Here is a 23,662-nt window from a genome sequence, read left to right on the forward strand (position 1 = left end):
TAATACGTGGAGGAGGGGATGAAAAAATTTAGAGGAGCCGAAAGAGAATGTCTTATTTTTTCTTTTTTTAAATTAAGGAAACTATAAAATATTTTCATAATTAAATTAGATATGATTGTCATCGTGAGCATAACTCAGTTGGTATGGAAAATGCATAAAATATGCAAGGTCCGGGTTCGAATCACGGCCACCACCAAAAAGATATGATTGAAATTTATATGACCATTCAACCAATTTTAGATTATCTCATTCTCATTCTCTTGAAAATCGGAGAATTAAGATTAAGAAAGTTTATAATGAATCATAGAATTGGAAGAATAGCTTTGATATTTATGACGTTGATGAGTATCTTTGTTCAAATTGTACAACTCGTTTTCAATTTAATACCCGCGTAAAAATAATAGATAGAACTTTGGATTTAGAAAAGCATAGGGTTGTCAAGATAAACCATCTTTAGTCGCACCGCCCAATTTTTCCGGCCACGTACCACCATATTCTGGTAACCAATGGTTGTGCCACCCTCGCCATTTTTCTCCCCTTGTCGAGCTCTAACTCCAACACCCAACGGATCATCTGTCACATATTCACCGGAACTCTGCCACCTTCTATCCTTTACTTTGTCGTTCGTGGACCGCCTTTGGTCACAAAACCACCACCAATCAACTCATCTCCTTCTTCCAAGCAAACTCCTCAATTTATTTCAAGATTCGATCAAGTTGATTTTTTAGACCACCGGCTTTAAAGACAATTTTCAGTGACCACGATACTGGATCAAGAAGATGAACACCAATTCCTTGCTCACCTTCATGAGACCTGTCTATTGGATAACTTATTTTTATGTTATATGTATCAACATCAGTCACCATTGTTCTGTCGCATGTAAAAAGCTTCGACCATCTTTGTTCTTTCTTTTTGTTTTCAAATGAGTAAATAGGCAATTGCCCCCCCCCCCCCCCCCCCCCCCCTCCCCCCGCGGAAATTGTAAGTGTCGTCAACTACCCCCTGACATTAACAAAACTTCAATTACCCCCTGAAATTGCACAACGTTAATCAATTTACCCCCGAACTTGAAAATTTATATATTTTTTTCTTATCCTTGACTCAAAAGATATTAAAGGCAAACAATTGAGTCAAAGATATGAAATTGAAGATATGCAAAGATATGCCTTGGTATTGTGTGGTATTAACAACATAAGACTGACGTGTTAACGATCACAATTTACAATAGGTTAGTTTCTTTCATGTTACTTCCGACATTAACAATTGCAAATCATACATGGGCGCTGAAATGGACAGGAATGTAATATATGTATGTTTATTACTCAAGCCTCGCAGCTTCTACATTGTTGTTTCATGCTTTAGTTCTCATATTCTGCATTGTGCATCTATGTATGAAAGTCTAGTTCCTTGCAACAGAAAGTAGTATTTATCATGAAATTGAAAAGTAACATGTCAATTGAATACAAAAAGAGATGGTCGTTTAAACATAACAACGAAACTGTATTGAATTTCCTTACAAGGAAACTCTAACATGAAGTAGAATTGTGAGAAAAAACATTTTAATAAAACGGAATCAATCTTTAAGCCACAATTTTTTACTTCAAAAAATGAAGTAATGTTTTAAGGTATAGCAGGCATATCTTCATGCCATGAATCAAATGGCTTACCAATTGAATAAACCAATTACAATCAACGACGTTTCTACCATTAAAAACAAATGATGGTTTTCTCATATTATCGTAAATCTTCTAATAATCAAGTTTCTTATACTCATCCCACACATTTAAAACACAAACACCATCTGAATCACCAAGTAGCCATTTACACACATTAATATTTTTGAGTCAAGGATAAGAAAAAAAACATATATAAATTTTCAAGTTTGGGGGGCATTTTGCACATAAGTGCAAAACTTCAGGGGGTATTTGCAAAACGTCATGTTGATTAATAGAAGAATTTGACGGAAGGGGGTAAATTGATTAACGTTATGCAATTTTGGGTGCGTTTGTTTCAGCTTTGAAAAAAATAGATTTTATGTTAAAAGAATCTAGAGATTATTTTTTAGAGATTTTTAAAAAAATCTGAAGTTATTTTTGTTTGCCTACTACCCATAAAAATCAATTTTTTAGAAAAATTGAGTTTTAACTTGTACATGTGTTACCTCCTTGTTGTTGAAAAAAATAGATTTTGAAAAAAGCTAATCCTAATTGCTTTTCATTTTAGCATCAAAATAGATTTTTTTGATAAAATAATTTTTCTAAAAATCCTAAACAAACACTTGAAAATGAAAAAGTGATTTTTTTAATGGAAAAAATGGATTTTTTTTTGGAAAAATTCCAAAACAAACGCACCCTTTATGGGGGTAATTGAAGTTTTGTTAATGTCAAGGGGTAATTGACGAAACTTACAATTTCGGAAGATAATTCAATATTTACTCGTTTTCCAATGAACTTTCTCCATGGAAGGAAGCGGGAAATGATTTGGTTTATAGCGTGTGTCATAAAATATGGCAGAATTTATTCATCTAATGGTGTAAAAAAAAATGCATGGTGAAAGACCTAGTACACTTGTGCACCATAGACGTTGGCTCTGTCTCCGGTACGCGACCTCTATAGGTCATCTACCGTGAGAGACCCTTTTTTGCTTTTTTGTTTTTATTGCAAATTGAAATGGAACCATTGGATAAACATAAAATGTAATCAATGGCTGTGATCTCTTTGAATTATAACCTACTAACATTTTATTAAATAAACACTAATATTAATTTTAAAAATCTGGAATTACATTTTATAAAGGATGTTTTCGGTATTATTGGAACAATTGTTCTCCTTCACCATAAACATCATCATCCTCTTCTTCATCTTATCCATTTTCTTCAAACTCAAAAACACCCAAATCCAGAAAGAAAGAAAAAAAACACAAATCTGAAAAAACACAAACCCCAAATCCGAATTTTGTTTTCACTTTTTTTAGGGGAAGTGAAACCGTAGAGAAACCGATGGGAGATTTGGTAGTAAGGAAACATATGAATAATTAGTTGAAGATGTTGAGTTAGATTTGAAAAGATGAATATGAAGAGAGATCTGAAAGGTGTTTGACGAGGGAGGATTTCAAGGGTGAAGTGAACCTCCTTTGAATATGGTAGATATGGATCTGTAAAAATAAGGACATGAATTAATTGATGCAGTGATGGTGACTATTTAAATCTGGAATTGTAAGAAGAGGAAATAATGAAGAAGAAATTGATAATGATGATGATGATTAAGGATTTTCTGGTATCAACACATATGAAAGCAAGAAAGTGAAAGCATATCGTGTTCTTGATCCAAACAGTGCAGGATGAGTAATTTTGCAAGTAACACTGTAACAGTGTTAATCCAAAAGTCTGGATTGGAAAACAATATTTTATTTAAGAGAAAATACCAAAATTGACCCTGCAATTGAATAAATTACTTAAATAAAATTTACCTCTAACACGGTAACCAATGTACAACTATCTACTAAAAAAAAACAGTCTTTTATATGGTCTCCTACCATAGGAGACCCATTCATGTCATGTACACTAGACGGCGCCATAGACGTTACCTCTTTTTAAAGCACCAAACCTAACGTTTTCAGTATGATGTTTCATGATGCTATACACTACTTACTTCAAATTAAACTTGAACAGGCAAAAACCTTCCTTTATATCTTAAGAGACTAACATTAGAGATGCTATATCTTTCTCAAATCTGTCCTGACATCTCTACCTGTCTACGCTCTTTCTTTCTTCAAGGCTCCGTCAGGTATAATTTCTTCCATTAACTCTATTTTTTCTAAAATTTTTTGGGGAGGGAGTGAGGAAAACAGAAAAATTTCCTGGATCGCCTGGAACTCTATTACTTTATGTCAGGAGTATGGAGGATTGGGGGTGAGACGGATGAAGGAATTCAATACAACTTTATTAGGTAAATGGTGTTGGCGGATGTTAGTGGATAGAGGAGGTTTGTGGTATAGGGTACTAGTTGCGAGATATGGTGAGGAGGCAGGTAGGTTGGAGGTTGGGGGTCGGAGTGTTTCTTCTTGGTGGAGGGAGATAGCGAAGATTAGGGACGGGATTGTTGAGGGAGAAGAGGGTTGGTTTGCAGAGAGGGTGTCGAGAAAAGTAGGGGACGGTTCGCACACTTTTTTTTGGTATGATAGGTGGGTTGGTGAAGTTTCCTTACGTAAGCGCTTTCCTCGCCTATTTGACTTGTCTATTAACAAGTTCGCAACGGTGGAGGAAATGTTTACTTTAGGATGGTCGGATGGAGGGGAGGCTTGGAAGTGGAAACGTAGATTGTGGGCGTGGGAGGAGGACTTGGTAGCGGAGTGTAGGGTCTTGCTTGATGGTATTGTTTTGTTCTCTGATATTTCTGACAGGTGGCAGTGGGACCCTGATATCTTAAAGGGTTATACTGTTAATGGAGCGTACCATATTCTAACTAGTCAGGCCGCTCATCCTCATGATGCATTGGGAGATATTGTTTGGCATAAGCAAGTACCGTTGAAGGTGTCGGTTATGGCATGGAGATTATTGCAAGATAGGTATCATACCCCAAATTTTGACCAAAAGAATCATGCATTCATACACTGACACATGTCTTTTAAACCCGACTAATCTTTGACTTTTCAGCGAAAATTTCGGCAGAGAGGTATTTTAAAATACCTCATATTTGGTTCTGAGTCGGGCCCTCTTCTCTCAATTTTTATTTATTATTACTTTTAGTTTATTATTTATTTATTTATTTATTATTATTATTATTATTATTATTCTTATTATTATTATTATTATTATTATTATTTGTTTTTTTTGTTTGTCCATAGAAGTCCAAATTTTTGTCGGAAAATATCCAAAGGCAGCTCAAGACAGGCTGCCCTGTCCCCTTAACCCAAGCAGAGCATTTTTTATGTCTCAATCCACTCTATAAATAAGCCTGCATCACAGCCAAGAAGGAGGGGGAATTCGGCCTGCATAATACAAAGAACAAAAATATAGAGAGAACCAATTACATACACAAGCTTTCACGCACACACACATAAACATTTCTGAACCAGCAAGAATAACAGAAACATATTGCAAGCTATAACCCTCAAACCTCCACAGTATCATAAACCATCCAAACCGAAACCCAATCGGCCAAAATCAACAAAAAATGCAACATAGCCCCAAACTCATTCAAACACCCACAAACATAAACACACATGCCAAATCACAGCGACCCAAAATCCTCATAACTGAACCGATTCCATCTAAAAAAAAAACAAAAAGGTAGTATTTTTCTTCCCTCTTAGATCTAGGTCGAACCACTTGGTTTTAAGAATTTTTAAGTAAAAAAACGGACAAAGGAGATAAATAGGGATAGAAAGAACAAAAAAAAAATATATAAAGAGGTGTTTGGAGCGGCGGCGCCGCCGTCTTCGACGACTAACCGCCGCGTCGGAGCTGTCTCCGACCACCCATAAGCCTCGCCGGAGAAAGAGAGAGATGGGAGCCTCTCTCTCTAGAAATAGCAAGAGAGAGAAAGAGAATGAATGAAATGAAAAAAACTGGCCCCTTCACTCTTTTATATTGCTCACTGAACCGGTCCGGTCTAAACCAAACCGGTCAGACCCAAAGGGCCCATCTGCGCGCCCTACCAGCCTTAAGCCCATTCTTTATTTTCTTGCTTTCTGCACCCCTCACAATACTGCCTACACCCCCCAGCATCTAATTTTTATTTCTTTTTTATGCATTTTAATTCTCTCTCGCATATTTTATTTCCTCATGCATTTTTATTTTTTGCATTACATTTTATTGTCCACTATTATTATATGCATAATTTAAATTTTGTCAATTAAATTAATCCAGAGTGCTCTGGTCCTAATTAACTGTTAATATTATATTTTTGTTTAATTTAGTTATTCTCCAGAACAATCTGGTCCTTGTTTAATTAAATTAATCCAGAGTGCTCTGGTCCTAAAATTAACTGTTAATATTATATTTCTGCTTATATAATCATTCTCCAGAGTATTCTGATCCGTATTAAAATAACCTCATATTTCAGCTTAATATTATTTTTCTCATTCTGCTCATATAATTTCCATGTCATTATCCAAAATAACAAAAAACATGCAAATAATCAAAATCACAAAAAAATATTTTTATTAACAAACCTTGATCCTAAATCAAGCGATCGTCTTTTCATTTTATTTTCTTAAGCAAATCATCAATCAATTTAATTCTACTTTAAGTCTATTTTCTTTCAAATATCAAAAATACAAACAAATTACAATTTGCCACTTGGCTTTTCATTTTAAAACCTTTTTCAAAAAAACTATTAAAAAAAAAACACAAAACCAATCAAACGTCAATTTTTACCCCGAACTACGAGGTTTTGATCCCTCACGGGTACGTAGGCAAGGGACACGCGTCCTTCCAAATCAATAAAACGTAGATAATTTAGGTCTCTATTTTCTTTCATCATTTCAAATTCCATTTTTTAAGTAAGCAAGTTTATAGCACAAAAGTTAAATAAAATCAAGAGGTTCTCGTAGAGTACTACGAATATTTAGGGTGCTTAACACCTTCCCTAAATATAACCAACCCCCGAACCCTTAATCCCTAAAAATGTGGTATTTGAACCTTTTTCCACTTTCTTTTGAAAAGAATTAAATGTTCAGTCGTGAAAACAATTTAGTGAGTCAAAGGCTAATGAAATGGCCTGATCTCCGAAAAATGACGCGACAGAAATGGCGACTTCACTGGGGATGAAAGATAAGAGGGTTAAGCCTAACTTGGCATTATTTAAAATTTGTGCGATGAACTTGCTAAAAAAATTTATATGGGCATTACGTGTATATTTGTTCTCCTTTCTTCTTTATCATTTCTCAAACGTGAGTGGTGAGATAAGTCCTACACCCGGACTTGAGTGAAATATAAGATAGGACGGGGTAAAATCATAGTGACATACCAAGAGCATTCTTGGACCATGTTTACAAGTGATAACCCTACTCGGTGGAGGCCTCACGGAAGGTAGTAGTTTTGTTAACATGAGCATTCGTGTTGACGTTATTACTTTCAATGTGAGTGTCCGTCGAAGCCGTGGACCTTAGCAAACCTTAACCCATCTTGGCCTTTTTAGGACGTAGTGCGGTGGCTAAACCAAGAGCATTCTTGTCTTTAGTTGATACGTGATACTACACTCAAACTAGACTACCTTATGGATGTTATTGGACTAGGAGCATTCCTATACACCAATATATTCACAAGGGGGTTGCAATTTGGGAACTTGGTAGAACCCGTGATACATGTACAAATGAAACCATAGTCCTTACCAAATGGCGTTGTTACCCTCAGCTCCAACTTTGTGGAACTTTAACCCCACCATGTTGTCCTTGCATAAATCATGCATACATGCATTCATCAACAAATCTTTTGTTCATTCATAAAAAAAAAAACATCGAAGGATTTAGATAAGTTTTTTGTAAACTTCAAAGATATTCCACCTTGAAAAGAGGAACACCAAGAAATGCAAACAAAAAAAAATCTTAACTAAAGCTTTTGCTTTTTTTAAGAACTTCCTTGGTTTCTTACCTTTTGAAAGTAGAACCGATTGCAATATCTTTACAAATTTCCAAACGAAATCATGTTTATCTGCGATGTTTACAATTCACCTTGGCAAATCCTTCGATAACAAAAATTGTACATCTCTTGCATAAGCATTTCATACATCATGGGCATTTTATAATTTCAAAGTCTCACACAATTTTCTTTTTTTATAAAAAGGTCAACTCATTTCAAACAAAGTGGCCCGGCATACTCATCAAAGACCTACTCGCATTCATCGCACTCGAGCTTACATCAGAAGAAGGATGTCATCCACAGAACAAGAAAATGTTGAGCTTAAAGGGGAAGTTGATCGTCTAAAGCTTGAGTTGGAGAAGTTGTCAATCATGATGGACGTTATAATGGCCGAAAGGGAACAAGCAGTAGCCTCCGAGCCAATTCCCAATGGTGTCGTTTCCGCTACGGCTGAGGGTATTTCACAGCCAATCGCTACTGCTGTGGCATCTACTGGAATTTCGCAATCTCTTGAGGTGGGCTGCTCATCAGGTAACATGTACAATGAGGGTTTCCATCCTCCGGGTCCTGAAAGATTTACTTTTAACCCCCTGTATGACATGCCAAAAGGTTATCCATGGGGTATGCCACGTATGCCTAACGAAGGTCTTCGTCCCGGGGCTAATGAAATCTCATTTCCTTACGGTCAACAGTTTCCCCAGGCTACTGTAACACAAGCAGGACCTGCTGTCCATGCAACTCAGCAAGAGGAAGGACAAATTTATCATTTGGGTAGTGTACTGGGTAATGATCGAATGGGTAACATGGAAGAGAAATTGGAAGCAGTACAGAAAGAGTTGAGAAACGTTCGTGGTAAAGAAGTGTTCCATCAGAATGTGCATTACCTCTGTCTGGTCCCAGATGTGGTGATACCGTATAAGTTCAAGACACCGACTTTCGAGAAGTACACGGGAGAAACGTGCCCTCAAATGCACTTAACCATGTACGTAAGGAAGATGACAGCTCATAAGAAAGATGAGCCTCTGCTTATCTACTGTTTCCCGGACAGTTTGGCTGGCCCTGCACATACGTGGTACATGAATCTGAAGAGTGTTGCTTCTTTTGAGGAACTAGCAAATGCTTTCATCCAGCAGTACAAGTACAATTCATTTCTGGCACCTAATAGGAAAGAGCTGCAATCTATGACCCAGGGGCATAAAGAATCCTTCAAAGAATATGCTCAACGCTTTATCCAAAAGTCTGCTCAAATCCGCCCATCTCTAGATGAAAAGGAAATATCCGATTTATTCTATGAAACTCTGAGCCCTTTCTACTCGGAGAAAATGCTTGCATGTGCTTCGCAAAAGTTTACTGACATGGTAGACATGGGGGTGCGCATTGAAGATTGGGTCCGGAAGGGACATATGGCTAAAGAAAGTGGCTCATCAAGTGGTTTGTCGGGTGACTCATCAGGTGGTTCATCCAGTGGTAATAAGAAATTTGGAAATGGATATCCGAAGAAGAACACTCAGGAAGTGGGCATGGTGGCTTACAGCGGATATCAGCCTGTGCATTCAAACTATTCCTATGTTGCCAACATCGCACCCCAAAGACCGCCAAGACCTCAGGGACCTCCACAATATTATCCACCACTGTACCAACAAAATTATCAACCACATAACCCTCAACAATTCCACCAACAACCATATCAATATCCACCGCCTCAACATCAACATCATCCTCAAGCTCAACAACAGCCTCGCCCTCCTAGAAACCAGTTCCCTCCTATACCTGTGTTGTATAAGGATTTGTTACCCTTGCTACTCGCAAGAAATTTGGTGCAACTCAAGGCACCCCCTCGCATACAAAATCCTTTACCTCACTGGTACCGTGCCGACCGCACCTGTGAATTCCATCAAGGGGCACCGGGGCACGACGTTGAACATTGCATTTGTCTTAAGGAGGAGGTTCAAAAGTTAATCCAGAACAAGGATTTATCCATCACAGACTTAGGTCCAAATGTTCAAGTCAATCCGCTACCAAATCATAATATCTAGTGTTTGTGACACACGGAATGGCCAGCCGCAGTCAGATCGTCATCGATAGTGCCTTCCACTACTCAATTGTTCAAGAAATATGTTTGCTTGTTTGTTTTATGTTTTTTAAGAAAAAAATCCTTTCGTCCCGCCCGAGACTTAAGTGAACTTGTGTAGGGCTTGTTGCTTCATGTATTTTTCATCATTAATAAAAAGGTGCTTTGATTCCTACTTTGCTTTTATTTTATGCTTTTTCTGGAAAAATGGTAATACAAAAAAACTAAAAAAATTATTTTCCTTTAAGTCACTTCCGCATATCTCATAATCATATATATCAATAATCAAATCATGCATTAATAAACCCGTTGAACACTTTAATCATGTACTCTCTTTCGACTTTGAGTTCCTTATATCCAAGGCTGAAGAGAAGGATGATGAAGAAGTTTCCAATAAGATATACTGCCTACTGGGGCATCTTAGCTGTCGAAGCTGCAAATATCAAAAAAAGATTGTCCATAAGAGGACTTTCATGTACAAAGACTGGCACGAGATGCTACAATTTGCCTTGCATAGGTTTTGTACTTCAGTACACACTTCAACAGGGGCAATCCCCCTCCATCCCTCAGTATACGACATAAAGGCAGTGTTTCTCGTGGAGGTCAAAGTCCCGTCAATGGAAGTTCCAATGAAAGATTTAAAAGTGTTACCGCCGTATGTCACAGACGGTTATATCAAAAGGATAGAGCAAGTATGCGACAAAGAAGGTTTGTCCCCGTGAATGTCAAGAAAGTGGTTTTGTGCTCAAAAATGAATTACCCGATTCCAGGGGCAAATTGATGCCAATTCACAATGGATGGTGGCAAACTTGTGAACGCCGGTGCAGTCAAGAAATACTTTGTCAAAAATATGAGCTCGATAAGTCGCAAACCTGAAAAGGCGGCTTAGGCAAAAAAGAGCGTCTCGATGGACTGAAAACCTGAAAGGGCGGTCTATGCAAAAGTTAGAGACATATAAAAAAAATGTTTATCCTGATAGGTTGAAACCCGCAAGGGCGATCTATGCAAAAGTTAAGGATCATGACAAAGTAACTGCATCGGGTTAGACATGGTTCATCTGGGGCATCTCAACTGTCAAAAGGATCTCCAATATGAAGCATCTGCAAATCAATGACTCGGAACAGTGGAATTCAAAGTTGTCAGGAAGTATAGCGGTTATTGTGTTCAATGTACCTTTCCCATATAATTACCATTTTCCAAACTTTTTAAAATCCGTGGAGCTTCGCCTTTGGCAGGCTACCATTCCATTACATCTAATTTGAGCCTATGCCCATTTATTTAAAGTTCTCATTTATTCTGTTTGCAAAATCTTCTTCTATTTTGATGTTACTATGTAAAGCAAAATTTTAAAACTTTTTTTAAAAAAAAAAAAATGTCTTTTGAAATAGCATAAACAAGTACATTTTCTTTGAACTTATGAGTAGGTGAAACATACATCAGCATCCGTCTCAAGGACAGTTAAACTCTGCAAGGTAAGCATGACCAAAAAGCTGTGAGGTGACCTCTGTCAAAAAATATATATATAAAAAAAAGAGCTCGCTAAGTCGAAATCCTGAAAAGGCGACTTAGGCAAAAATGAGCGTCCCGGTGGATTGAAAACCCGAAAGGGCGATCCAGGCAAAAATTAGGGATTCCGAAAAGAAAAAAACAAAGACAGAGGCATCATTTTATGCTGGTTTACGAAATGGCGACTTCTGCCAGTGATTTGTTTGAAGGGTTGTACCCCGTCAATGCTTGATTCATCCCCAAGTGATGTTATTCTCCAATGAAGAGTGTTGAATGCTTGTAACATAACGTCGGGCTGCTTTCTTTGGACCTGCCCAATCTTGTCTCAACAGTCTTAGCATTATATTGTCATATGAGTCTCATACGCATACAATCATTCATGCATACATGGCACGCATAAAATATCATTCATGCATACATGGCACGCATAAAATATCATTCATGCATACATGGCACGCATAAAATATCATTCATACTTAGTTCCATTATTTGTCTATGTCTTACTCTAATACATAAAAATATCATCTCAATGTGTCTGATTCAATTCAAAGTGGCAGGACCCATTAAATCATCCCAATGTGTCATTACTCATGCGGGTAACTAACAACATTTTCTTTCTGTACGTAGTCGTTACTCATGCGGGTAACCGACAACATTTTTATTCTGTAAGTGGTCATTACTTATGCGGGTAACTGACAACATTTTCTTTCTGTACGTAGTCGTTACTCATGCGGGTAACCGACATCATTTTCTTTCTGTAAGTGATCGTTACACATGCGGGTAACCGACATCATTTTCTTTCTGTAAGTGATCGTTACTCATGCGGGTAACCGACATCATTTTCTTTCTATAGTGGTCGTTACACATGCGGGTAACCGACAACATTTTCTTTCTGTAAGTGGTCGTTACTCATGCGGGTAACTGACGACAATTTGTTTCTGTAAGTGGTCGTTACACATGCGGGTAACTGACAATATTTTCTTTCTGTATGTAGTCGTTACTCATGCGGGTAACCGATAGCATTTGTTTCTGTACGTAGTCATTACTCATGCGGGTAACTGACAACATTTCTGTTTCTAAACGTAGTCGTTACACATGCGGGTAACCGACGACATTTTCCTTCTGTAAGTGGTCGTTACTCATGCGGGTAACTGATGATATTTTCTTTCTGTATATGGTCGTTGCTCATGCGGGTAGCTGACAATCTGTTCGTCTTCACCACATTAATGATGTTAGACAGTCCTCTCTCCCCAGTGATAAATATTAGTTTGTCCCTCAGTCGGCACATGCTTGCCGCTCGTTGCATTCATAATTGCATTTACATGCATTCATATCATTATATTCGTAAGCATTGCATTCTCAGCATTTCAACGGGTCAAAATTGGTGTACTTAGTATTTAAGTCTCTTCGACCCGTTGATTTTTTTTTTTATCTTTTTAAACCCCGTGACGAAGAAACTTAAATAGGGGCATCTGTCATACCCCAAATTTTGACCAAAAGAATCATGCATTCATACACTGACACATGTCTTTTAAACCCGACTAATCTTTGACTTTTCAGCGAAAATTTCGGCAGAGAGGTATTTTAAAATACCTCATATTTGGTTCCGAGTCGGGCCCTCTTCTCTCAATTTTTATTTATTATTACTTTTAGTTTATTATTTATTTATTTATTTATTTATTTATTATTATTATTATTATTATTCTTATTATTATTATTATTATTATTATTATTATTATTATTATTATTATTATTATTATTATTATTATTATTTGTTTTTTTTGTTTGTCCATAGAAGTCCAAATTTTTGTCGGAAAATATCCAAAGGCAGCTCAAGACAGGCTGCCCTGTCCCCTTAACCCAAGCAGAGCATTTTTTATGTCTCAATCCACTCTATAAATAAGCCTGCATCACAGCCAAGAAGGAGGGGGAATTCGGCCTGCATAATACAAAGAACAAAAATATAGAGAGAACCAATTACATACACAAGCTTTCACGCACACACACATAAACATTTCTGAACCAGCAAGAACAACAGAAACATATTGCAAGCTATAACCCTCAAACCTCCACAGTATCATAAACCATCCAAACCGAAACCCAATCGGCCAAAATCAACAAAAAACGCAACATAGCCCCAAACTCATTCAAACACCCACAAACATAAACACACATGCCAAATCACAGCGACCCAAAATCCTCATAACTGAACCGATTCCATCTAAAAAAAAAACAAAAAGGTAGTATTTTTCTTCCCTCTTAGATCTAGGTCGAACCACTTGGTTTTAAGAATTTTTAAGTAAAAAAACGGACAAAGGAGATAAATAGGGATAGAAAGAACAAAAAAAAAATATATAAAGAGGTGTTTGGAGCGGCGGCGCCGCCGTCTTCGACGACTAACCGCCGCGTCGGAGCTGTCTCCGACCACCCATAAGCCTCGCCGGAGAAAGAGAGAGATGGGAGCCTCTCTCTCTAGAAATAGCAAGAGAGAGAAAGAGAATGAATGAAATGAAAAAAACCGGCCCCTTCACTCTTTTATATTGCTCACTGAACCGGTCCGGTCTAAACCAAACCGGTCAGACCCAAAGGGCCCATCTGCGCGCCCTACCAGCCTTAAGCCCATTCTTTATTTTCTTGCTTTCTGCACCCCTCACAATACTGCCTACACCCCCCAGCATCTAATTTTTATTTCTTTTTTATGCATTTTAATTCTCTCTCGCATATTTTATTTCCTCATGCATTTTTATTTTTTGCATTACATTTTATTGTCCACTATTATTATATGCATAATTTAAATTTTGTCAATTAAATTAATCCAGAGTGCTCTGGTCCTAATTAACTGTTAATATTATATTTTTGTTTAATTTAGTTATTCTCCAGAACAATCTGGTCCTTGTTTAATTAAATTAATCCAGAGTGCTCTGGTCCTAAAATTAACTGTTAATATTATATTTCTGCTTATATAATCATTCTCCAGAGTATTCTGATCCGTATTAAAATAACCTCATATTTCAGCTTAATATTATTTTTCTCATTCTGCTCATATAATTTCCATGTCATTATCCAAAATAACAAAAAACATGCAAATAATCAAAATCACAAAAAAATATTTTTATTAACAAACCTTGATCCTAAATCAAGCGATCGTCTTTTCATTTTATTTTCTTAAGCAAATCATCAATCAATTTAATTCTACTTTAAGTCTATTTTCTTTCAAATATCAAAAATACAAACAAATTACAATTTGCCACTTGGCTTTTCATTTTAAAACCTTTTTCAAAAAAACTATTAAAAAAAAAACACAAAACCAATCAAACGTCAATTTTTACCCCGAATTACGAGGTTTTGATCCCTCACGGGTACGTAGGCAAGGGACACGCGTCCTTCCAAATCAATAAAACGTAGATAATTTAGGTCTCTATTTTCTTTCATCATTTCAAATTCCATTTTTTAAGTAAGCAAGTTTATAGCACAAAAGTTAAATAAAATCAAGAGGTTCTCGTAGAGTACTACGAATATTTAGGGTGCTTAACACCTTCCCTAAATATAACCAACCCCCGAACCCTTAATCCCTAAAAATGTGGTATTTGAACCTTTTTCCACTTTCTTTTGAAAAGAATTAAATGTTCAGTCGTGAAAACAATTTAGTGAGTCAAAGGCTAATGAAATGGCCTGATCTCCGAAAAATGACGCGACAATAGGCTACCAACTAAAAACAACCTTTTGAAGCGCAACATCATTCATCAAGACGCGGTTGGATGTGTCGCAGGCTGTGGGCACGACGAAACAGCATCTCATTTGTTCATTCACTGTGGTTTATTTAGTTCTTTATGGCAGTATATTAGGTCATGGATAGGTGTAACAGGTGCTGATCCTCAATCAATCAGCGACCATTTTCACCAGTTTATTCATTGCACAAGTATCTCAAGGCCCCGAAAATCATTTCTACATCTCATTTGGCTGTTGGGAGTTTGGTTAATTTGGGTTGAGCGAAATAATAGGCTCTTTAATAACATTCAAACTCCAATAGATCAAATTTTAGACAAAGTTAAATTTCATTCCTATTGGTGGCTAAAAGCTAAAAACACCATGTTTGTAAACGGCTCCGAGAGATGGTGGTCAGACCCCTTGGTTTGTCTGGGTCTTGACTGATTTATTTTTTGTAACTATGTTTTGACTCTTGGTTTGGTGGAGTGGTCCCGTTAGTACACCTTGTGCTAGGGATATTACACTCCAGTGTTAATATATTTCATTTTTTCTTCTTAAAAAAAAAGAGATGCTATATCTTTTCTTTTTGACATTAAGGGAGCCTAAAAGAAATATTTTTCATTGATTATACTTTTAAATAAAAAAAAATCTAACGGAGCTAAAAAGAATGGACAACACGGCGTTAAGCCCTCTTTGTAATAAAAAAAATGGACAACAAATAAATTATAACAAGCAATCAAATTCTATTAAAACAAGGCAGCAACAAGTCAGTCAATCGTATTGTTGTGGCATAACCAAGGTTGTTAAACGCGCGATCTAACTCCCAAGATCGTACGATCTTGGGAGTTAACAAGCCACCACCGATCTAGAGCGAGTAGAAGATCGGAGATCACGACGGATCGGGCGGCACGCCGAGGAAAAGCGGAAACTCGGCGAATCGTCGCTTTTTATTTTTGATTCAAAGAAGAGGTTTGACTCGGTTCATATGACGTTGACCCGGTTCGATTTGGTTGCAACCCGGTTTTTGTTTATTGCGATTTCAACTCGACTCAGACATATTCGACCTATTTTGCTCTGAAAGGTCATAATCTATCATTAATTAATTTCGTTTTTTAGGGACTTGTTGGTTTTTAATTGAATCATTAGGTTAGGAAATTGGGATTTTTTCTCATCTTCTCTGAAATTGTAATTCATTCAATAAATCAATTCCCTCTCATCTTTCATTTCTTCTATAAAAACAAGTCCATTGTGCAATTCCTTCTCAATCTCACTGTGCAATTCCAAAAAAAAGTACATCAATTCCCTCACATCTTTCACGTTTTTTAAACGATGTTTATTGTGATGTTTCAGATGATGTTATAAATTTTTTTGTAGTTACTTTTATAATTTTGTCTATTATGTGGGATCTTACGATCCTCGTTACGATCCCTCGTTAGGATCCCGATTTTGACAGCCATGGGCATAACAAGTAGTGTAAATTTTATGATATGGTAGAGGGTAATCATGTAATTCAAGCATCTTTTAATATAATGTAATTTACTCAAAATGAAAATGTAATTAAAGACTTCACATTTTTTTTAGATATACGAAATGATAAATAATCATTGATATTCACACACATATGCAGTGACATGGGTTTGAAACTCCGATCACGGCGTCTGAGCTAACAATGTTTGACATTTCAGTGATGTCTTTTCGGTACTTTAATTTAATTGGACTGAGTAAGCCTTAACTTAACACATGTTAGAGATTTTCTTCATGAAATTAACTTTTCATTGCCCTAGTAGAAAATTCAATGTCACAAGTCATAATAAAGTTGCAAAATGATACTAGTCAAATGGTTGATCTCCCAGGTAATCGATCTTGTCTCGTGCCAGCTACACTGTTCGTGTCATACATGACTTGTGCAATCTTCTTATCGCATCAGAGATCAGACTATTGCATTGCAGCAGTGATATGGAATCCAACTCAATTTTTGCGACACAATAATCACACAATTTTGAGAAAATAATAAGGTTTTTAATGAATCACGTTTTGTAATTCTCCAATTGCGTATAACTATATGAACAACTAAACACAATTTCAAGAGTTTTATATGTTCTTCAAAACCTAGTGATTGAATTAAAGTGATATCAATGAGTTCACCAAAGAGACTATTGTTTTTTTTTTTTTTTTATAACAAGAGGGCCTTAGCCTGGAAAAAAGAGAGAATTACCGCTTAACAAAACGCGGAGTCGAAATACCGATAGAGTCAGCTAAAAATAACAAATTAATTTGAGCAGGACAATGCTCATATAACATCAAAGAATAACCTCCATCACATGTCATATTCGCCAACGCATCAGCACATTTGTTTACTTCACGATACGAATGCCGAATCTTGATCTCCCACTCCAACTTCAATAATCTTCTAATATTTTGCAATAAGCTCCAACCATCCACACCTCCTCCTTCCCCTAAAGCGAATGTCGAAGCTACTACCGAAGAATCAATATCGAGCTCCACTTTATGAAAACCACGCAATCTAGCCAACTTCAAACCTTCAAACACCCCCCAAAGCTCTGCAACATATGCACTACAAGCTCCCAACCCCTTCGAAAAACCACAAATCCACTTTCCGTTCTCGCCTCGAAAAACTCCACCACAACCCGCTACCATTCCTTGCTTAGAAGCGCCATCCGTATTTAGCCGAATCCAACCCATGTTTGGAGGCATCCACCTAATCTCCTTAATCATGGTCATGTGCCTAGTATTAACTACAACCATACTAGTAACAACACTGTAATGGTGAATTTTCCTTTTAATCTCTGTGCACGGGTTCATAGGCATAACAAAAGTATCATCATGTACAAGCTTATTCCTCCAAAACCATAAAGAATGGCATGCTGTTGCCCAAAAGCTCATCCAATATCAATTCTCCTTTTAACCTATTGTTGAAGAATGAGAGTTCAATTTGTGTTAGAATTATTTTTAGGACCTCTAGCCCTCTTTTCAACAAATAAATAATCCCCAAAAAAGAAATGATATTTGTACAATCACTTTCTAACAACTTTTGTGACAATTTTCTCTCTCATACTCACATCATGTTTTTACTTTCTCTCTCTATTGTTTTGATCTTTGTGTCAATACCTCTTTTTCTCTCTGTAAAATTATGGTTAGCACAAAAGTTTCTCATAAATAAAATTAAATATTTTGTTGTAATATGGAATTTTTTGCTTGGAGATTTATGTAGAAGAATCATGAAGTTGATCGTTGAAATAAGTTGTCCTTTTTGAATACAGATTAATTATTACTCTTAGAATATTTGACTTTTTTCCTTAACTAATTTTTATATGATTATTAACAGAGAAAGAGAAGAGGGGATGTTAGGGCAAAGAACGTACAAAAAGACAAAAATTGTGTGTGGTACTGGTATAAAATAACAAATTATGAGTACAATGTAAAAGCCACCTTCTGTTCTGGCAACATGCATGTAGTTCTAGCTATAATTAAGATGTGTTTGAAATCTAAACTAGATTCCAAGCTTGAAATCATATGTTGAGACAAATACACCCTCCGGTCACTAATATAAGCAAAAATCCACTTTTTAGATACATTTAATTAATGATGTATGTGGTCTTTATTATATGTCACATACATCATTAAATGAATGTATCTAAAAAGTGGATTTTTGCTTATATTAGTGACCGGAGGGTGTAAATCACAAAACACATGAAAAATTAGGACGAAAGAGACGCTTCCTCAAACAACAAGAAATCAAATGCAAATACATTTGACCAAAACATAATGCAAATAAGAGCTTCATTACTATTCATAAAAAAATGTTTTTTCATTTTAAATTACCCTAACTGTTATTAGAGCAAAAATGTTATACTTAATTACACGGTCTCAAGACATGTCCCTCGCCCATATGATAGATACATTGGATCCTCGATATACGGTAGTGTAAGGTAATGGTTCCGCGTTAGAATGCCAATTATCGCGTTCCAATGCTTTGTTAGCCGTGATTTGGTGAAATTGAATTTCCTAACTTCTCTCTAACTGTACGTTTGTGTCAAACCCAACGCCACACCAAACACATACTAAGTATTTGTTAGGAATTTGGATCCTCAAGTGCTTGTGCTTCAGAAGTTCATTTGGAGAGACTACATATTATTTTATGATACAAATTAGTAGTGTTTGGACGCGATTTTTTTAATAATAAAAATGAGATTGATATAAAATAGTATTTAATATTTTGAAGATAAACCTATTTATGTGTTTGATCAAACACTATTTACTTGATCTATTTATGGATTGAATATTTTAATCACAAAATTAGTTTCTCTCGGTCTGTCGTAAATAAAGGTATTTGAGAGGATCCAAACTCAATTATTAGTAGGTAACCATAAAAGTCGGTACAAACTACTCTAAGTTTCTAATAACTTGATATAATGATATAGAGATATTAATTGATGATATAAAATTATTGGTGAAATTCATTTGAAACTTTATTTAGAGGTGTTGTGTTGGTGCGTTTGAGTGTTTATTACGTAAAACTCACTTAGGTCAGCAAAAATGGGCATCTCGTATTTGGATGCTCTTATATGGCTAGCAAAAGCTTCCACCCAAACTCAAAAATGCAATAATGTGTTGACTATGAAGCAGTAACACCGACAAGAAACACTTGACACCATTAATAATTTAAAAAGGTTGTATATTTAAATGCATATTGGTGTAAGCGGACATCAAACACACCTTCAATCTGAAATGTTAGGGTTATACAGTAAGCTGATCAAAATGTATAGCATTAAGAAACACAAGAGATTAAAGTCAGCATCCATGCATGCATATTCTTAAGTATGTATGTAACCAAAGAAAGTACAGTCACCATGCTAAATCATTAATCAATGAAGCAAACTAGAAGAAGTCAGAAATGCAGCCAAGTTTTGATCAAAGCTTCCTATTTAGGAGGACTAGAGGCAAGATAACCAAGTTGCTCAGCCAATACATCAACATCTTCAATATCTATTTCAGCTTCAATACCCTCCTTAAACAAATCTTGCCAAAACACGTCAATATCTCTTACTTCAAGTTGATTAATTTGATTGGAGTTTTCCACAACATCTTGATGTTGTTCAAGTTTGACAAAATTTAAGCAATCTTTATCAACATGTCCTAATTCAACATCTGCATCAACATTACTAGGCCCTTCATCAATAGTTCTCCTTCTCTTCTTAGAAAAAATTTCCTCTAACTCTTTTCTCCATTCCTTCTGCTGAACTAACTGTTGCAAGAAATTAGGCTTTTGTATTGCCCTTGCCATGAAATTCATCATCTGTTTTTGTTTCTGTTCACTTCTTTTAAGCCTTCTTTCCATTGCTTCAAGATGAGTTCTAGTATTCTGCTGTTGTTGTCTAAGTTTCACCAACTCAACCATTAGAACTTGTCTGTCGCGCCTCAACCGGTCCACTTCGATTCCGTCTAATCCAAACCTTCCCAGCTCAACACATGACGGGTCTAGTGCTTGCATTACTTGAGATTGATTTGTTTTTCTTCTTCTAATGTTCTTCAAAAGGATTTTTTGTCCTCTTAGAAACATCTCATTAGCAAATTCCCACCTATCTGCATCAACCTTTTTAAACCCCTACAATTTAATTTCAAATTTCTCCTTCATTTTCAAATCAAAATGCAATCCATAATTCCATTCAATGAAAACAAACACTAATTAACATTGGCATAGACATAGAGGTATGACATGACACTCACACATAAACATCATTAATAATTTTAAATAAAATAGAATTAATTGAATAGAACCAAATGTATCAATGTCGTGTTTGAAACGTGTCACATACTAGACATGTTCTCGATCATTAGAGACGAACAAAAATGTTTCCTCGTGATGTCATATTATCTACAACTTGTTATATAGATGTCTGTCTATGTTAATTTTGAGAGTATAATTTAAACATTAAAATGATTCGAAGAATTTATTGAAATTCTCTAAAATCCCCGTCCAATACATTTTGACTTTTCTCTATATTAGGGAAATTTTGTATTACCAAGAAAAATAACTCACACAATCAAGCTAGATGATTGTCCTTCATTCATTTCTTTCCAAAGTCATTCATTCCTAACTCCCAAAAATAGCCTAAGACTTTTATATTTCAACTGCAATTGAGGTTGCAAAATGCAATTTAATTTATTACTACATTATTCCATATAATGAAACAAAAATGTTCTCTAGTGATGTCATATATTGTCTCTTATGATGAGAAGGGACGTTGCCTTATCTCATCAGATTAAACAAAGGAAAAAAAAAACATATATATCATCAGTACTTGAGTAGAGAGTTGAAATTAAATACTACTACTCACATAGGTATTAAGTTGCCGGACAAAACTGGAGAAATTGTTGTGCTTGAAGAATCTAGGGAGAAGAATAATAGAAAAGGCTTGAGGATCCCAAACAACAAAGCTATTGTTCCCAGTACTCCATGAAACTATATGATTTGTGGAAGGATCATCAACTATATCATATGTTTTTGTGAGGAATGGTGGAGGACCATTTTCATGAAGTCCTTCCCTTGGTTGAGGTTCACCAACCACAGAAAAGGAAGAACTTCCTCCAACAAACTCCTCCTTCATCCCACCATGATGAAGATTCATATTCATAAAAAGGATCTGTTTTGGAAAGTAGGGTTTGAATAATGAGAACTTAATTGATCATGATAACTAAACATAATAGGAAACTTAGATCATATGATGAGGGGGGACACACAGAGAGAGATAGAGAGAGATTTATGATCTTTGGAAGTGTTTTGATTGGAGTGATGTGAGTGAAGGAACATGAAGTAGGTGCATGTCTTGAGTTTTGTTCAATTCATTTATAAAATAGTTGTTATGTTATATGTCTTTGTTCTTGTGTTTTCACCCTTTTTTTCTTTAGATGGGGAAATATATTATTATATGTGTCATGAGACTAATGGGGAAGGTAAAGTACAAGACAAATCTAAGATGTCGACTAGATATTTTTCTCCCTCCTCTCTCTTATTTCTCTTTTGGGAAAGCCGTTGCATTGCATTGCACTTCCATTGTTCCATTACTTCATTTTATTTTATTTTATTTCTCTCAAACCGTCGATAAAACCTTTTGTTCATCAAGTATATACTATATAATTATTAGTTGGGTTAAATATGTTTTTGTCCCTGGAAATATGTCAACTTCTCGTTTGTCTCTCTAAAAAAAAATTCAACTTTTAGTTCTCAAAAGTTTTTTATCTTCACTGTTGGTCATTTCTTTAAAGTAAATTCATATATAATTCATATTTTTGAATAAAATTTTGCAGAAAAATTTATAATATTATAATAATCTCTAAAAAAAATTAGAATTTTTTAACAAATTATGAATTAAATATGAATTTTTACATTTTTATGGTTAAAAATTCATATTTAAATTATGTTTTGTTAAAAAATTCTAATTTTTTTCCCTCAAAAAAAAAATTCTAATTTTTTTCGGAAAATTGTTTTAAAATATTCTACATATTTCTGCACAATTTCATTAAAAAAATAAAGAAATTACCTTAAAAATAGGGACCAAAAGTGGTGATTGAAAATTTTATAGAGACTAAAAGTTGAAGGAAAAATTTAAAGGGACTAAAACGAAAAAATTAGTATATTTATAGGGACCAAAAACATATTTAATCATTATTATTTTTAGGAGATAAAGTTTCGATGAGCTGAGTTTCGAAAATTCATCAAAGTCGAGACAAATTTTAAGACTTAAAAACATTGACAATTTGTACGTCAAAATAGTCATTAAATTAGGCCCTGTTTGGATTGACTTATTTTGAGCTTATGTGGGCTTATCTACTCTCATAAGCCTTTTTAAAGGTGTTTGGGTAAATAAATAAAAATAGCTTATCGTAGTTTCATAAGCTGCTTATGCCATATTTTAATAAGCCTAAATTTTCAGCTTACCCTCCGGCTTAACAAGGAGCTTATGAATTTATGTAACCTCCTTCGATTCTCTCTGGAACCACTTTTTCAAAACATATATTTTAATTATAATGTTATTATCTTTGGCGGTGCATGAGTAACAAAATTGCTATATACTTATCTTACTAAAGTAACACACGTAACTTTTGGTCAAAAAAAAAAAAAAGTAACACACGTAACTAAGTTTTTTTTTAAGGAAGATTTTTATTATTTTTTTGTTACGTAACAAAATGAAACTGAATAAAAAAAAAAACAAACTTAACTTATCTTTTTTGGTAACAAACTGTATTTTAATATCTATATATTTTTTTAAGGAGGAATATTGATTATATATATATATATATATATATATATATATATATATATATATATATATATATAAATTAATATATTATATTAATTATATTATTCCCTCAAAAAAAAATATTATAATATTGTTTTTTACAACTTCATTAATTTTACCAATTTTTTTTTTATAATTGTGGTTCGATTCTTTGATTTTTTTGTTAAATTAAAAATATTTAAAATCTCAATAATCGCTTATGTAATGTCACATCCAAACACTTCAATTTATGTAAGTACTTTTTAGTGTACATATCCAACGTAAATAGCTTATTGAGTATAAGAGCTTATGATGTAAGCTCTAGTGCCATAAGCTCTAATGCTATAAGCATCAATATAAGTTGTTTATCCAAACGGGGCCTTAGTAGTGGAAGTTGAACTCACAACCTTACCGACGAGTCAATTTCTTACCAACTAATCACCTTTCATTGACATATCCTTTTGAGTTTTTGTATTCACACCCCATATATTTTTG

The 23,662-nt window shown here is 35.1% G+C and overlaps 2 protein-coding genes across 3 annotated transcripts; one reads left to right on the forward strand and one right to left on the reverse strand.

Annotated features, from left to right (window-relative positions):
- Positions 1-7,872: 7,872 nt before the first annotated feature.
- LOC146958569 (uncharacterized) lies at positions 7,873-9,618 on the forward strand. The gene has a single exon (XM_085752270.1). The coding sequence runs from the start codon at positions 7,873-7,875 to the stop codon at positions 9,616-9,618; it is 1,746 nt and encodes a 581-aa protein (XP_085608396.1).
- A 9,966-nt stretch (positions 9,619-19,584) lies between these two features.
- LOC146958570 (heat stress transcription factor A-6b-like) lies at positions 19,585-21,782 on the reverse strand. 2 transcript variants are annotated; one of them, XM_085740094.1, is made up of 2 exons: positions 21,227-21,782; positions 19,585-20,493 (listed from the first exon to the last, which is right to left on the reverse strand). In XM_085740094.1, the coding sequence occupies exons 1-2, from the start codon at positions 21,521-21,523 to the stop codon at positions 19,810-19,812; spliced, it is 981 nt and encodes a 326-aa protein (XP_085596220.1). In that variant the 5' UTR covers positions 21,524-21,782; the 3' UTR covers positions 19,585-19,809. The 2 variants fall into 2 exon arrangements, with proteins under 2 accessions (XP_085596220.1, XP_085596221.1); XM_085740095.1 differs by having other exon boundaries at positions 19,585-20,481; positions 21,227-21,761.
- Positions 21,783-23,662: the final 1,880 nt, after the last annotated feature.

The sequence above is a fragment of the Medicago sativa genome, chromosome 1 (assembly GCF_051527215.1).
Source record: "Medicago sativa cultivar Bolivia chromosome 1, Bolivia_mono, whole genome shotgun sequence".
NCBI lineage: Eukaryota > Viridiplantae > Streptophyta > Magnoliopsida > Fabales > Fabaceae > Medicago > Medicago sativa.